This window comes from Gopherus flavomarginatus, chromosome 1, assembly GCF_025201925.1.
Source record: "Gopherus flavomarginatus isolate rGopFla2 chromosome 1, rGopFla2.mat.asm, whole genome shotgun sequence".
Taxonomy (NCBI): domain Eukaryota; kingdom Metazoa; phylum Chordata; order Testudines; family Testudinidae; genus Gopherus; species Gopherus flavomarginatus.
Genome location: NC_066617.1, coordinates 316,036,719 through 316,053,776, shown reverse-complemented (window position 1 = coordinate 316,053,776; position 17,058 = coordinate 316,036,719). Strand labels below are relative to the sequence as shown.

The following is a 17,058-nucleotide window of genomic DNA, read 5'->3' as shown; positions in this document are numbered from 1 at the left end:
TTTCCCTCTCACTTATCTCCCTGATCCACTTTGATTTTTTGTGTGTTGGGGATTTTTAAAAGGGTCTGTGGGATTTAGATTTGCAAGTCTCATTGGTTTTCAGTGAGATGCGTGCTTCCATTTTGATTCAGACTCCTCTTCCCCCCCATCTCTATACATACATATTAACATACACTGAAAAATGTGCCTTTTGTATTGACTCTTCTGTGCTTGGCCTTTTTGTGTTTGAGCAGAAGCTCATCAGGCTTCATTGAGTTATTAGTGAATAAACATTTTTCTAGTTTGTGTAAAACAAAATGTCCATGTTTTTAAACAGTTCTAAAGAGGTTGAAGTTTCACAGTAGGTAGCTAAACATTCTTAATAAGCAGTACCTTCTTAGTTAGACTTGTGAGCTCAGAAAATTTTTGAATTACCAACTATTGAAAATGTGGCATCAAGCACCCCCCAGTAAAATGTTTCATTAAGCAGCCAGTTGCACAGTTCAAGATGGATGTGATGTGATGGTAATTGTCTGTATGGCTATTTGGTTTCAGACATTTACAAACTCGGGCAAAGCTAGAAAAATGTAAGTTTAAAAAGTGAACCGCAGAAGGATTTTTGAAAACTTGGGACCTTTTTGCTGCTTTATGGTATATCAAGAATGTCCGAAATTTGTGAGTGTTCTAAAAATATAATTAGGAATGTTATGTTTTTTTTCTGGAGGACTTCTGGGGCAGGGAAGGGGAGAGGTTCTCAGAAGATGTTTCAAGCTTTCACCCATTAGTTGTAGATGTTGTGCGTATTGCTAAATTTTTAAGGTATCTCCTCTCTCCCAACTGTTAGCCATTAGTGTTAAATTTTTGTTTCAAAAAAAAAAAGTTTTGACCATTGAAAATGCAAATTCCTTCCCCTCTGTTGCTCAGTTTTCAGTCTCGTGACATTTGTCACAGCATGATTTCACTGGTTTGCAAGAGCCTTTTTTTCATGAGATGCTGTACCATTTTTTGACCCTTTTAGAGTTTCTCTTTGAAAAGTTGTCAGATGTTTTATGTAGTGAACATAGCAACCTTTTCATGAAGCTGTCTGTTCCTCAGCATAAAAACTAGGCAAAAAATGCTGCTACTCTAACTGAATGGTGTATTTCAGTTATGAGTCTGAGTTTGTTTTGGTCAGGGATTATCAGAAGTCTCATGTTGTATGTATGCTCTGCTATGTAATACCACTTGGTGACTATTTCATGTTGTGTCACTTTTCACTTACATATTTAATTTGTTCTAGCACTTTATTGTCCAAAGATTCTAATTGCACTACAGAATGACTGTACAAACTGCATATACACAAATAATTTAATCTACTACTGTACTGCAGCTGCCTCTAGGGTACAAGATGGCAGCCATCTGAAGCACTCAGTAATTCTCTACCCAAGTAAGCAAAATTAACAATTGACACAAGTGGGGAAAATTTTATGTAGGTGGAATGTGTAATTAGCCTAAAGAGAATTTTGTGAGGGTAGTAAGACGAATGCTCCTACAGTATTTGTGAATGGCTGTTTTGTGATCTAGTGGATTGAACCAGGGGACTTAAAACTCAGGAGACCAGCCATTCTATGCCTGATTACTACCGCATCATTCTGACCTTGGAAAAGTCATTTAATCTTTTTACTTCTGTTAATGCATTGTTTAAAAAATGCTTACCTATCTCATATGTGCTTTGAGATCTGTGGATGAGAAGTGCTGTATACATGCAAAGTGTGCCCTTGATTAATTTAGTTCTTTGTTTAACTATTTGATGGTCAGCACAGCTCTGGGGATATATTTATTAACTTATGCTCCCTCTGCTGGCTAGCTATGCAATTACAAAGCAAAACTATAGGATCATATATGGTCATCGTAGTGTAATTTGATTACAGAGGTTTTAAAGAGACATTGTTACCTGATTCACTACTTATACTTTCAAATGATAATTTTGTTGTTAGGGGATCAGTGCTATAATAGAAAGCTTGTCCCTGTTAATTTACAGTATTTACAGGAGTCTGCTTAAAAAGACTACTGTAACTTGACTGAAGTACAGAATATCAAAGTGATAAGGCTTATCTTAACGTCTCTGTATAGATTTGTTAAATTTCTGAGACTCAAACTACAAATGATGACCCTGCATTGATCTGATCCAAGAAATGATAGATATAAACAAATTTTGTAAAATAGTTGTTTGTGTATCAGAATAACAGTCACTTGGCTCGTTGTACTATGTTGATCAATGTTTTGAGGACAGAAGTTTGTGAACTTTGTGGCTCTACAGAACAGTATGTAATTTGTTTTGAGTGTTATGTGTGTGCTTTATGCTCATACCTCACTTGAATTGTTAAATGCAATATTAATTAATACAGTAAGGTTAGATAAAATAAAAAGGAGATTGGAGACAATAGTTCACCCATATTAAACATATAGTAGATACAGTAGTACTTAGCTTTGCATTCAGTAGCCTAGTTAGTAATTGCAATATTTGCAAATGTGGGAGGGTTAATGTTATCAAATCCTATGAGAACCTTAACTTTTCATTTCCTTTTATTTTTGCACTTAAATATGCATCCATTATGTCCTGCTAGTATAATTTTTCTGTCTTAATTTAGTTGAATTTTCCTAAAGATGACTCTTAGATAGAAGTAAAATTGGGTTTATACTACTTTTGTTTAATAAAAAATGAAGGTCTGAACAAAAGTAAATGTTTCTTTACATTAGATAGATATTTGTCTGTCTACCCTTCTCTCCTGGTAAACTGTAGATTACTAAAGAACTAACAGACATATTACACATTACCAAAGAATTGAAACATGATTATTAATTGATGGGATATTTTTATTTAGACTTTTTTCTTGTTGATGCTTATCAGACTCAAACAACCTGCAAACAGTTGGAAGAAAAGATGTCTTAAATATTCAGCATCTCTATCCCCTCAGTAATGAGCAGAGGGTTATCATACCACTTCTGTGAGTTGGACAGTTGAGATACAAAGCAAAAACAAGAAAAGATTCCACCTTGATGGTAACAAGTAGACTTAGTTAGATGTGGTAGCCGCCAAGACTCTTTGCTCCTCGATTCTTAAAATCTCAGAGGCTTTTCTATCCACTTCTGCCTCCAACCCTTTTCATTGATACCTCTTGGAGGACTTTTCTAAAAGAATTTAATTTTTTTTCATACTGAGATGATCAAATCAGTTCCTTAAAGCCAAGAAGGTAGAGTATTTTATGCCCAATATTTTTGTCATTTTCTACAAGATTAAGTTTTTTAGGCTTATTTTAGATCTGTGAAGTAAATTAATAATTCCCCAGTTTCCTCAGTCAAGTCTGAGTGCCTTCAGTTTTAAAGTGTGCTTGTATTAATCTTGCTGTATGTTCTTGTTGCTTTTATTTTACTGTTGAAGATTCTTCGTATTATTTGCAAAGCTTGGAACATTGGCATTTCTACAGCTTTGTGCATGTTTCTTCCTTACCATGTCTCTTCCAACCCAGATACTTGGTGGAAATTGTACAGCTGACTTGGATTTACAGATGATGATTATGATTTAAGACATCTATAGAGGGAGAGAGCTCTTTTTTCTCTTGCTAAATAATTAGGCATGGATGATCCAAAATCCATTAGTTTATTACGGTATGTGGTAGTATCAGACCCTGAACTCATTTCATCCCTCACTAGAATGAGTTATTGTCATTTGAGGATGAATTTAAGTGTTTATTGAAAAGAGTGAAGGTAGATTTGTTTCTGTGTATTTAAACCCAAGATATAAGACAGCAATCAATATTCAGTGGAGTGAGAGAGAATCTGATTTTTCCAGAATACTCCTTTGCTACTTTCTCCCTTGTGTTGGCTGGTTTTCTCTGCAGTGAGTCCCTGACCCTCTTTTCTTCAGCACACTTTCACACAGGTTCTTTTCACATGTCTCGTTGACCCTTTCCTCACTGGTGCAAAGTCCTGCTTTTTCTACTCAGAGTTTTGCTGTTGCAGTTACACTTTCTCATTCTCTTAACTGCCTAAATTGTACTCAGTTGTTACAGAACCCTCTGATTCCACCATTCAGTTCCTCTTTCTAACAGAGACATACTCTAAAACATTTTGATTGCTGTGTGAAAAACAGTAGAGGACAATAACTCCTTGTTATACTGAGAATTATTACTACTTTGAACTTTCAGTTATTTCACACTCTGCTTTGCTTTATCAAATGTCATATGTTATGTTGCCAGTTTACAATCTTCAGTCCTTTGTTTCTTACCTGGAACCTTGTAGATTGTGCAAGTTGTTTGGAACAGGGGCTGTTCCCTTTGTTACTTGTCTGCATGGTGCCTAACACAGTGGGTTCCTGGCCCTTGATTGCATTCCTCGGTGGTACTGTGAAATACATCATAGACGTCTCTTTATTCCTGCTAAAAGGAAAATTCCAGACCATTTGGGGAAACTAACATTATTCCTTCAGCTGCTGGCTGACAGCAGGCAGTGAGAGAGAGGAAACCAAATATAAATGAATGATTTCCCTATTCTAGATCACAAATTTCAGGGCCAGTGGAAATGGTAGTCTGTAGACCTCAACTAATTTGAAGCTAATCTGGCCAGATGGGAGGTATATTTTGAGAACCCTAGTTAGTTAGGGAAATTTGTGTCTGAGGGAATAGAGGAGGGTGAAGGTGATCTCCTAACAAAGTCAGGAACATGGCACTAGCACCTTGACAGGGATCTGCTTGGCCCTTTTTTTAGCAATGAAGTATGATGGATGGAGCTATTATATCTGGAAATGAATGGAGGCATCCAGAGCAATCAAGTTGTTCTCAGTACAACAAGATGTCTGTTGCATAGGCCTTCTGATAAACTCAGATTGAAATGCAGAAATCAGAGTGGATCATTTTCTGATCTTGAAAGAATGGCCTTTCAATCCACAAGTCTTTTAGTTTATCTTAATAGACTAGTTACCTTTCTGGTCTAATAACAGGCACCTCAGGTTAAAATACACATCCTATGGCTTTAGGCTTCCTGCATAGATACTTTTGACTTCCTGATGGATTTTCAAGTGGAATTGAGGTACTTTGTCCTTTAATTCTTTAGACACTGAGAATCAGAGCTGGAATATGCAAGGTTTCTTTTTCAGTTCATGCGAGTCTTTCCCTTCATTTGCTTTACCTATAATAAACTTTTTGAACTCTCAGAATCTATATCGATGCCTCTGGGTCAGCTTTCATTGATCTCTAATCTTATTTGCACATAATGGTGAAATGGTTTTACACTGTAAAATTACGACATTCTGTCAGTAACTTTATTCTTATTGTAGTCTTTCAGAAGTGATCAAGGGTTCCTTTCAAAAGGTGTCATTTTGACCAAGGTGTGCTAGATGTGGCTTCTTGGGATGCCAAGAGGGAGTTATTGAAGAGCTCTGCAAAGAGTTCCCAGTCCTGGCTTGGTCAAGGAACCTTGGGATCAGTGGACTACATACCCCAATTTGGTAAAGTGGTAATAAACATCATGATTTAATTGCCTCATGATGTGGGCCAAAAAACCATGCCATTTTAACTATTCAAAAATAATTTTGTGTGATGTATTGGGATATCGTGTCAGCAGTAATTAAGATACTAACCTGTTACTGTTTTACTGGTAAGCTAAGAGTTTGAGGCTCTCATTTCCCAGTATATTTCATATTGGTCTAACAGATTTCAAGTTTTCCCTGTTATTTATGCCAACTTCAAATAGAATTTTCTTTAAAACTTGCTATGCTGAGCTAATGGAGCAATTACCTTTTCTTCTCACTTCAGTACACATCTGCGCTTGATGGTGCAGGGTGTGAGTGAAGGGAAGAAATTTAGACTTCTCCACTTCCCGGATAATATCTGCTAAAGGAATAGAATGAGTCAGTCTGCCATCAGATGCTTCTTCCTCAATCTTGGGTGGTATTTCCATCCCTACTAGAAGTCTGTAGAGTAGGAAGAAAATTATTCCAGAGAAGTTGCGGCAAGATAAAAACTCTAGTAGCTACTGAGTATTGGAAGCTATTGAAAAATGCCAGCTGAGCTAATTAGATGTCTATTTGACACAATCAGCTGAAGTCTCTACAGGAGCAAGTTGCCAGTCTGAATTCATCAACTAGAATCATCAATAATGGACCTTCTGTAAGGAACTTGTCTGTGAGCAAGCCTATTTAGATGATGATTAAGTAAATCTCTGTTTACTGCAGGCTGATTGGAATTTTCTGTTCATTTCTTCTTGCCAGCCTTATGTACAGCATTAAATATAACAAATTAATGTTTAAAGCTCTAGAGATGTGATATACATATTCACCTTCAATGATCGTAACAGTCTATCTTAACATCTTAAGTCTATTAAAGGATTTGGTATTTTTGAGAAGTATATTTTTGTGTAGGACTTTGTCCAATTCAATATTAAAGGCCAGTGGCAAAATGGATTTGAATGATTGTTTTGAGATTGGAAACAAAGACTTTTAGAGAAGTAAATAAAATTCTACCGAGACATCCGTGGAATAAATAGATTAGTATAATCTTCCATTTACGTGAAAAAGCAACTTTTTAGTCCACTGCAACTTCTGATAACTTTGTGTGTGTGTGTGTGTGTATATATGTATATTATATTTATTTTACAGTACTTGATTTAAAGTTGCTTGTCTTGCATACCTGCTTACAGGTGAACTGAAAAGTCATGGCTGGTAAATCAGGATTGCTCTGTTTCCTTCAAGAGTCGATGACATCTATAATTAGTCAGAAAATAGAGAAATTTTAATAAAAAAAAATTTTGAGCAGAAATCTTTTCCCAATATTTACCCATTGTAAATTATATCACCATTCCTTAAGGCAGAGTAGTGTAGCTGGTCATGATGTTACAAACTGTTGCATGAGGTACATGGGGTCCTGAACTCAGCTCATCTTTAGCCTTGTTCTGTGGTCTCCTAGAAAACTGAAGTGCAGCTGTTGCATTAATCTGCAGTCTTTGATTACCAAGAAATATATCCAGCATTTAAATTATAAAGCATCAGTGTAGACCAGTTCAATGTCATCAACCTTTGCAGGAGTGTGGCTGGGTGGACTAGGTCTGGAGGCCACCTGCTGCTGCCTCACGGCCCTGCATCACCTTGCGCCAGAGTAGAGCAGTGAAAAGTCCAGGCAGCCTAGAGTGGCTGCATAGGAGCAGCCAATCGGGGGTTGCCAGAATGACCGATAAGGGGCCAGAAGGGCCAGATAAAAGACAAACAGCAAAGCCATCAGTTGCTGTGTGGAACTCAATGAGGGAGGACTGGGTGCCTTGCTGGCTAGACGAACAGCTGGACCGAGGACAGCTCACTGCACAGAGCTCACCAGACAGAACTGAGTCTAGGGAAGGCTGCCAAAGACCAAGTACCTGGCTAGATAGAAGAGCAGCAGGACCATCAAAAGGTCATTATGAGCAGACTGAGCACGGAACTTGGCCAGACAAAAGTACTGAGATGGTCTCTGCTGGTCTGATTGCAGAATGAGCTCAGGGAGGGCTGCTGAAAAGGACACCAGCTGAGGGTACCAAGATGGGCCACAGCTGGGTGTCTGAAGAAGGCAGTGCCTCTGGGAAGGAACCTAAGAGCTATGGCCCCATGCCAGGGCCATTATAAGAACTTGGGACTGTTTACCTTGGAAGAGGGGACAGTGTATACGGCTCAGCCAGAGGGCTGAGTCGCTGAAAACTAGCCGAGAGAACCATTGGCCAGCGAAAGGGGGCACTCGTGAGAGGCGGATGTAGACACCATTACAAGGAGGTAGAATTCTGATTTGGCAGTCGTGACTGTTCTAGTCATCTCTAAAGGTGTGCAAGATCAGCAACCTTAAGCATAATTTGTTCTTACATATTCTGCTGGTGAACAATAGATTTTGGGTTTTTAGGTAAATAGCTGTAATAATAACAATGTAAGTTCTTGAATAAGTACCTCCGTAGTCAGCTGTCTTATAGCTAAAATGTTTTTGAAATTAAAAGGCAAGAAGGGTTCCAAGACTGAAGTCCTCTACCAGTTTAAAAAAAAAAATCGGTAGGAAGTTTGCCTGAATGTCTTCAGGCTTAGGCCCAAAGTAATTGCAGGTAAGCCTGGATTTTACTAGAGTATGGGAACACCAACACTAGTGTAAGACTGGGAGAGAATACTTCGTCCGTTAGAGGTACATAAAAACATCCAAATAGGAAGTTTTGAAAAATTGGGTTGTTCCTCTTAAAAGAAATAAAGAAAGTAGTGTAATTCTTTGAAAGATGATTCACACAGGATTGCTGATCTGGAAGAGTTTAGATATGGAACATGATGGACAAATAAAGTCATGAAAAAGACTGACTGTTAATGTCATTTATGATACTGATTAGGTCAAGATATTTTTGTCCCTTAGCTGTATATATATCAGCTGTAGTGTAAATGCTTTTCACTAGTGATTCAGAGTTCCTCCTGTAATAATGAAATCTGTTTTAAATTAAATGACCTGCAACGTAATTAGCGTTCAGTTGTTGCTTCATGGTTGTAATAAACTACTAACTGACAGGATAGCATAGCATAACTGTTGCTTTGAACTTAAAAACAAGACCGGATGATCTTGGCAAACTGAATAAAAAAGAATGTGTACTTTAGACATACATTTAAAACAGTTTATGAATGTTAAATTGGTTTATAATGTAGTTTCTCTAAACAGTGAAGATCAATTTCTTCTGAGAATTTCAGTGCTTGAGGTTTTAAGTTCTCCGTAGCAATAAAATAGTAAATTTTGTAGGTGTTAAACATTTAGGAAAAATATCTTGAGGGTTAACCTGGAGCTCTTAAATTTTTGTGTAAAAATACGAAACTAAGTCTGAATGATGAGGTCCAGAGCAGCTTCATGGAATCTTCTGCTTTTCTATCCTAAAACACTTTTTATATACTGGTTATGGTGGGAAAGATTTATCAAAGGGGAGGGTCTTGCAGCATGCTCTGAATGTTCAGATTATGGAAATGTCTAATATCTGAAATGTCACTGCACAGCTAAATCCCTGGACTAAGAGTGCTTTCTCTAACGCTTTGACCTGAGTTTTGTAAACTATTTTGTCCAAAGGAGCACAGCTGTTTTGGTGGATTATGGATGGAGAAGTAGTCTCTGATATAGCTGAATCCTGACCCAGTTATGGCTTTTAAAGGTCAGAACTGCACAGAAAAGTTCTCAATATTGCTTCGTCTCAAGGGTGTGAAAAATCCAGAAGAATTTTTTGTCAACCTAGCTACTGCCTCTTAGGGAAGTAAATTACTTATAGCAATCAGAGAATCTCTCTAGTTGCTGTAGTAAGTGCCTTCACTTACAATGCTACATTTTAAGTGTAGACATAGCCAAAGATTTCTCAGACCTGTCAACAGAAGCAGACTAGAAACCATTGGACAGAAGAAAGAACAGAGAGAGATGGTCCTGGTGCTCTGTCATAGGATTCTATCTCCAACCCCAGATACAGTGAATTCAGAGTGGGTTACTACAATTGACGCATGCATAGGTGGAATACACTAGCTTAGATCCTTCTCTTGAAGGTTCCTGGCAATCTCGTGGTGGAAATGAGAAGTGCTAGTGGCAACATAGGTCTGATTGTCAAGGATTAATTATGAGTTGACCAGGACCCCAAGGCCTTCAAGCCACTTTGACAGACGAAGTCACAAAATGTCTTCTGTAATTTTGGACACTATATCTTAAATGGCGCTGATGTAGAGAGCTTGTCAATGTTTATGAAGACTTGAATAGTTAATTAAACAGGTGTGTGGGTGTGCATGTGTGAGAGAGAAAATCACTCTGGTTGGAATGTGACCCAAATAACTGGGTACCACCCAGTTCTAAATTCAGTTTCTAGAATATTAGTTCTCAACCTTTAGGTTGTGAAGATGTTTTCTTGTGATTGTATAGTATTCTGAAAATCTTAATTTTTGATTGGTTATAGAGAAGGGAGTTGCAGGATCTTTTGGTTGTGAAGATAATGTTCCACTTGTTAACAGCTACGCCATTGGATTTATTGAACATTAGTATTTGCATATGTGCAATTAATGAAATTCTCAGAAAGAATAACTATTTTTTGTTACTTTAACATGACATGTATAGTCAGTAAATGTAAAGACCTATTTTAGGTATATGTAGCATATATATATTGGTTCTAGGATTGCAGGTGTGAAAAGGTTGAGGAACCTCTTCATAGCCTAGAGTATTGCCGTGGAACCAAATTATCTACCTACAAACCCAGTCCAGCATTCTCTGAAGTCAGTGGGAATATTTCCCTTGATTTCAGTTGGTGTTGGATTGGGCCATTGGTCCACCACTGTGGGTTTAAGCAAGAACCTTTTATATTTGAATGTAGCATTTCTAATGTAATTACACTTTCTTTTAGGGAAGAAACCCTTTTTTTCTGGAGCCAGCAATAATTATAACAGTTACTGATGGGAGTAAATTAACTACCACGAGTGGGATACAGGATGAGGTAAGGTCTGATCTCTGTTTATCTATTGTACCAGACTTTTTGATAGAAGGCTGATGTGTTAGGATTACCAGTTGTTTAAACCTGTTCAAATGTACATATGGGATAAACTTAAACAGTGTTTCCTTGAGTTTGAGACATTCTTATGTAATCATACTGTGCTAGAAATGGTTTGAAAGCCTTTTCAGCACTATAAATTTGAGCATATTTAAGAAGTATCTTTAAACAGATTTGAAGAGTTTCTAAAATACTCAGTTTGCCAGTTTCACAGTCTGATTTAAAATACTGGCAGAGACATACAACTCAGTTCTACTGAAGGTAATTGGGATATTAGTTCGACACACGTATCAAATGAGTATACATAGCTTTTTAAAGGGCTTACCAGAATAAATTTATTGTACTGAAGAATATACATCTTTAAAATGTGTAAACATACATAACGTGTATAGACCTGATTTAATGTAGTGACCTTTCAAGGGTGGGAACCATGAACCAGAAAGCAGATTGGGACACATGAAGTGCAGACGAAGAAGAGGAGATTACTTCTGGATTTTATAGCTGTCTGTTTAGAATAATTGTCTGGACTCTGGAATGTCCCATAACAATCTAAAATAAAAAGGTGGGCTAAAGAGGAGTTAATTTCAAATTAAATCCATACCTGTACCTTAGAATATTTAAGATTAAAATACTGAGGCCATGCTCACAATAAACTTCACGAGTCACCATAACAAAAACTCTGAGGCAATAAGATGTTTCATCACCAGATGGCATGAACTTCCCTGTTTGTGACGTTTCAACCATTCCCAACTGCTTTGTTTGTCTGAGCCTCTTCTTAGATGAACAGTGAGGAGTTCTTTACTGATGCAATGGTTCTGATCTGGTTTCTTATGTGTACAGGCCTTGAAACAGAAAAACATTGTTAGCTGGTCCCTCTTTTCAAAAGCAAAGGCTAATATCGGAACCCTTTTCAGTGCTGGTGGTTTTTCTTGGAGCAGGTTCTCAAACGTTTTTGTATGGTGGATCACATTTTAATATAGAGATTATTTTACAGACCACCTCCCTTCCGAATTGTAATTGTGCAGACTTTCTCCTGTTTTCCTGGTATTACATTCCTGCGGCAATTAGAGAAAGTGTTTTCATGGAAAAGTGATATTAAGGAAGTGTGAAATATATTTTTAACTTTCTTTTAATGCACTCAAGTTGATAAGGAGCAGGGTAGGGAGAAAGGACAAGGTTGCATCATGTGCCAAGCCATCTGTCTATGGACCACTAGCAAGTCATCTGTAATTCAGTTTGATAATTTCTGCTTTAGTGTATTTGATGTTTTGGGTTTTCTTTTTTGGTCTTTGGGCTAGTCTGTCGTCCCGTCCTGTCCCCCACCCCCTCCCCCCAGTGCTTTTTTGAGTAATGAGATAGTCTAGTACTGTTCCAAGTATGCTCGCATAACTTTCCTCCCAGAGAAACATTGATATTGTTGATTTCTGCGTTGGAGATCACCCTGATGCATCTGATTATGAAGTTGACTTCAGGGTCCTTGAGATTATTCCTGACTTCCCATAATTCTGTTAGTCCAGATGTTTTTAGAATTCTTCAAAGGCTACAGTGCACTCATTAAACTTTTCCTATCCTGTTCTTGGTCTAATAATGGAAGTCTCAAGGGATGGCACTGTAGTGCTTCTTATGGTTAAACAAATCTTCTGGCCATACCAATCCAGAAGATTCTGGATCATGCAGTGCCAATGTGGCTACTTTTTGTACTACCTGCCTTTCAGTATGATTTGCCAGTGGGCATTGGTGTCTATTATTCTCATTACAAGAATACAGTAGAAGGTATCACATATACAGCAATAACCTGGATGCATGGCTTTGGTGCCCTCTGACTGATTTCAGGTGACGCGTTCTGTTTGGGAAAATGTTCACGTATCGTCTACTCTTGCCACTTGCAGCAGCAAAAGGAGAATTACAGGGCAAATATCAATTTGACTATTGAGAGAATTTCCTTATTCTGTCCCATATAAATTGTGAAACTGAGGGTTATGTATCCATTCCATGTTTTCAGAGCCCATGTGTTGTTTTTTTTTGTTTTAAGTTTCTAATTCCAGTGGGCTATTGGACAAAGATGCTCCAAGTCAATAAGCAGCGGTGTGGCTGAAATTGTTCTTACAGGAAATGCTTGTAGTTCTGCAAGTAAAACACAAGAACACAAACAGCTGAGCTCTCAGTCCAGTAATCAGTTATGCCTAACACTCTGTTATATCTACCTTTAGAAACCAATACACTTTTACCAACTTATTTGCTTTTTCAGCAGGTAGCCTGTTGCAAATTTCTGACCAAATCAAAGAAGCTAAAAACAATTGATGCAGAACTGACTAGGCAAGAAGTCTTCTTTTAAAAAACTGACAGAACTCTAAATTCAAGTGTCCTGTTGTCATGGCTTTCCGAGTTTTGTTACAACACACAATCACAGGAGTGGCCAACCTGAGCCTGAGAAGGAGCCAGAATTTACCAATGTATATTGCCAGAGAGCCACAGTAATGTGTCAGCAGCCGCCCCATCAGCTCTGTTCCAGCCCACCGGCAGCTCCACTGGTCAGCACCTCCCCCTCCCGATCAGCTGTTTTGTGGTGTGCAGGAGGTGGGGAGAGGGAGGAGCGAGGGCAAAGCAGGCTCAGAGGAGGGTGTGGGAAGGGGTGGAGTGGCGGCAGAGCCAGGGGTTGAGCAGTGAGCACCCCCCCAGCACATTGGAAAGTTGTCGACTGTAGCTCCAGCCCCACAGTTGGTGCCTATACAAGGAGCTGCATGTTAACTTCTAAAGAGCCGCATGTGGGTCTGGAGCCACAGATTGGCCACTCCTGCACAATCAGAACCTCCTTTGCAAAGGTAGTTTTGGGATAGAATTTTTCCTGGAGGACTGCATTTTCAATTTTAAAAACTAGAAGAGAAGGAAGAAGCTTCTGACTACCAACCATATTTCAGTTCTGGTCTTAACCTATAACTTTTGTACATGTCATTGGGCATGTTGGTTAAGTAATGGAAGCATGATACATGTCTGAATCATTTTTTGATTTTGTTCTTGTGTGGTTCCAGTTCTTTAATTAGATAAACCAGATTTTCACTGATATTGACAGTAATATTGTCAGCATGTAATCTATCAATTCCCTCTGAAACCACCTTCAATTACTTTTATGTTTAGTGTCTTTAAAATTCCTTGCTTTGTCTTCGTGTTCTTTGTAAATTTCAACATTCTTGAGGTACTCGACGCAAATAGAGACATAACCTTGTTGTGAGGTCCACAGTGTGTTATTGAGAAGCTGGGGCATCAGTCTCTCCCCTTTCAGTTAACTAGCCATTCTTCTTCGAGTGTTTGCTCATATCAATTCCAAGTAGGTGTGCGCATGCACGTTCGTTGGAAGACTTTTTACCCTGGCAACACTCGGTGGGTCGGCTGGGCGCCCCCTGGAGTGGCGCCGCTATGGCACTGGATATATACCCCTGCTGACCCAGCCACTCCTCAGTTCCTTCTTACCGCCTGTGTCGGTCGTTGGAACAGTGGAGCGCGGCTTAGCTGACCTCCACTTCCCTAGCTACTCGTAGTTCTCTCGTTCATTATTGTGTAGATAGTTGTAAACTTTTTATATAGTTATACTTAGTTTATCTGTTTATAGCATAGTTAGTGTAATATAGTTAAGAAGGGTTTGGGGATTAGCCCCTTCCCCGCACCTGGTGCCGGGGCCCATGCCCGGTTCACCGGGTTTCAAACCATGCTCGGCCTGTCGCAAACCGATGCCAAGAGGAGATCCACATGACTCCGGTCTGAAGTGCCTCGGGGAATCGCACCTGACAGCTAAGTGTCACATTTGCAAGGCTTTCAAGCCACGAACAAAAAAGGAGCGGGACTTCAGATTTAAACAGCTCCTCATGGAGGCGGCTCTCACCCCTCCGCCTTCAGCACCGAGCGCTGGTCAATCGGTGGGCAGAAGTGCCTCCTCGGCACCGGACTGCGCCTGTGCTGCCAAGGCCTCTCGGCACTGGCCATTGCCGGCACCGAAGTCGGCTCCACACCATTCCCTCTCCCTAAGGTCAAGAGAGACTAAGACTCCTGCTGCTTCTGTGCCACCTGCACCACAGCCAGAGAGTTCGTCTAAGTTGGATCGCCCAGCGCCGACACCCGCCGCAGCACCGACAACATCGGCACCGTCGATTCCGGTCCCACAAGGGCCGTCAAATCCGGTGCCTGTTAGCTCCCCGGCACGAGCCGCGGTAGAGCTTACTATCCCATCCACGCCAGAGACATTCTCAATGGTGAGGGATCTGACTGCCATGACAGAGTCGACGCTGCCTCTACCCCCGGCACCGCCGGTGCGGGTAATACAGTCTATAGGCAAGCCAGCCTTGATAAGACACCTTCTGTCGGCACAGCGGACCAGCACCGTTCACAGTCACGGTCCTGCAGACGTTCTAGGTCCCGATGGTGCTCCCGATGCTGTTCGCAGTCCTGGCACCGTTCTCCTTGGTACTGGTCGCACTCGCGGCACCGGTCGGTATCCCGTTCAGCGGTCCGCTATTCTCGGCACCGTTCCAGGCACCGTGACTCCCATAGCTGCTCCTGACGTCGAGCCTTGAGATCTCGGTCGACCTTCCGGCACTGCTCCCGGCACTGCTCCCGTCACAGGTCCCGATCTCGTTCCTGGTACCGGTATGCCTCCCGGTAGAGGTCTCCGGTGCCGAGTAGAGCAAGGTCCACTAGAGACAGGAACTCGGCCCAGGGCTTCTCCGCTGCTCCATGGCCATCCAGACACACTTCAGTGTCATCCCATGCGGACAGCTCTTATGCTCAGGACCGCGATTCAGATGTGCCCACTGGAGTCTTTCAAGAGGCCCAGACCCAGGACCAAGGCCCACATCAGTAGTCCTTCTGGGCACCTTGGGTGTACCACCAGGCCCAAGGTGCTCCAGTAGTTCCGTCTCGCTCTGCCCCATCAGAGCACTGAGTGCCAGAGGCAACAGCTAGCCGTTCCCCTCCGGCTGGTACGGAGGAAGCACCAGTCCACCCACTGGTCTCCCCGGTCCCACTGGAGCAGAAGGTTGCCCAAGAGCAAGAGGCCACACGGGACCCGCTCGTCCCCGGCATCTCCTCTTCCTCTTCTCCGGATGAGGCGGTGGCAGGAACATCCTCCTCAATTGACCTGAGAGCCCATCAGGGCCTCCTCAGGAGGGTAGCTCTCAATATGAACCTCCAAGTGGAGGAAGTCCCAAAGGTAGAGGACCCGGTAGTGAGCATTCTCTCAGCGGATACCCCCACCGGAGTTGCCCTACCATTTATTCGGACCATCCAAGCCAATGCCGACGCTATATGGCAATCTCCAGCCTCTATCCCTCCTGCGGCCAGGGGAGTTGAGCGTAAATACGTGGTACCCTCTAGGGGGTACGAGTATTTGTATGTCCATCCTCCTTCCTGCTCACTAGTCATTCAGTCCGTTAATGAGAGGGAGCACCTTGGCCAACAGGCGCTAGCCCCGAAGTCGAAAGAGGCTAGGCGAATGGACCTGCTCGGCCGCAAAGTGTACTCGGCAGGCGCCCTACAGCTCTGGGTGGCAAATCAAGAAGCCCTGCTCAGCCGCTATAATTGCAACACCTGGGCGGAGGTGGGTAGGTTTATGGAGCTACTCCCTCAAGACTCCCACCAAGAGTTCGCTGCCTTCTTGGAGGAAGGGGAAAAGGTGGCCAGAACTTCCCTCCAGGCCTCGTTAGATGCAGCCAACTCAGCGGCCAGGACTCTGGCCTCGGGTGTTGCCATGAGACGCATCTCATGGCTACAGGTTTCCAACCTCACACCGGAGCTGCAGTATACCATCCAGGACTTGCCGTTTGATGGTAATAAAGGTCTTATCTTGGAAAAGACTGACCCTAGACTGCAAAGCCTGAAGGACAATAGGGTCATAATGCGTCCTCTAGGCATGCATACGCCAGTGACCCAACACAGGCCTTTCCGTCCCCAGCCTCACCGCCCGTACTTTGTGCCTAGACACAGACAAGACTTTGGCAGGCGGCGCGGATGAGGTGGGCGTAGGCGCCAGTCAGGACCCCAAGGGGGCCAAAGCCAAGGTCCCTCGAAACCACCAGCAGGACCAAAGTCCATCTTCTGAAGGTGCGCCCGAGGACGACCTTCCAGTTACAGGCCAGGATCCTTTTTCTCCCTTCTCCAACCGTCTCTCCTACTTCCTCCCGGCATGGTCCCAGTTAACCTCAGATCTCAGGGTCCTACGCACGGTGGAATATGGATACCACCTCCAATTTGTTTCAACTCCATCCCTCTTTAGGGACCCCCTCACGAGCAATTCCTCTTGCAAGAGGTGCGGACGCTCCTTGCCATGGGAGCGATAGAGGAGGTACCAAAGGACGAAAAGGGCAAGGGGTTTTACTCCCGTTATTTCCTAATCCCCAAGTCAAAGGGAGGTCTCAGACCTATCTTAGACCTGTGAGGACTCAACCAGTTTATGATTAAGTTGAAGTTCCACATGGTATCCTTGGGGACCATTATCCCGTCCTTGGATCCTGGAGACTGGTATGCTGCCCTCGATATGAAGGACGCATACTTTCATATCGCCAT

General features: G+C 41.7%; 1 protein-coding gene across 6 annotated transcripts in view; it reads left to right on the top strand.

The window, feature by feature from the left end:
- The window catches only part of INTS6 (integrator complex subunit 6), a 100,288-nt gene that overhangs the window by 13,826 nt on the left and 69,404 nt on the right, over positions 1 to 17,058 (top strand). For 5 of the 6 annotated variants that reach the window (XM_050948139.1, XM_050948128.1, XM_050948140.1 and 2 more), the window contains one exon: positions 10,363 to 10,452. The exons of the other annotated variant lie outside the window; for it this stretch is intronic. In XM_050948139.1, coding sequence (XP_050804096.1) covers positions 10,363 to 10,452 — 90 coding nt within the window. The remainder of the gene's footprint in view (positions 1 to 10,362; positions 10,453 to 17,058) is intronic. 6 annotated transcript variants of the gene reach the window in all.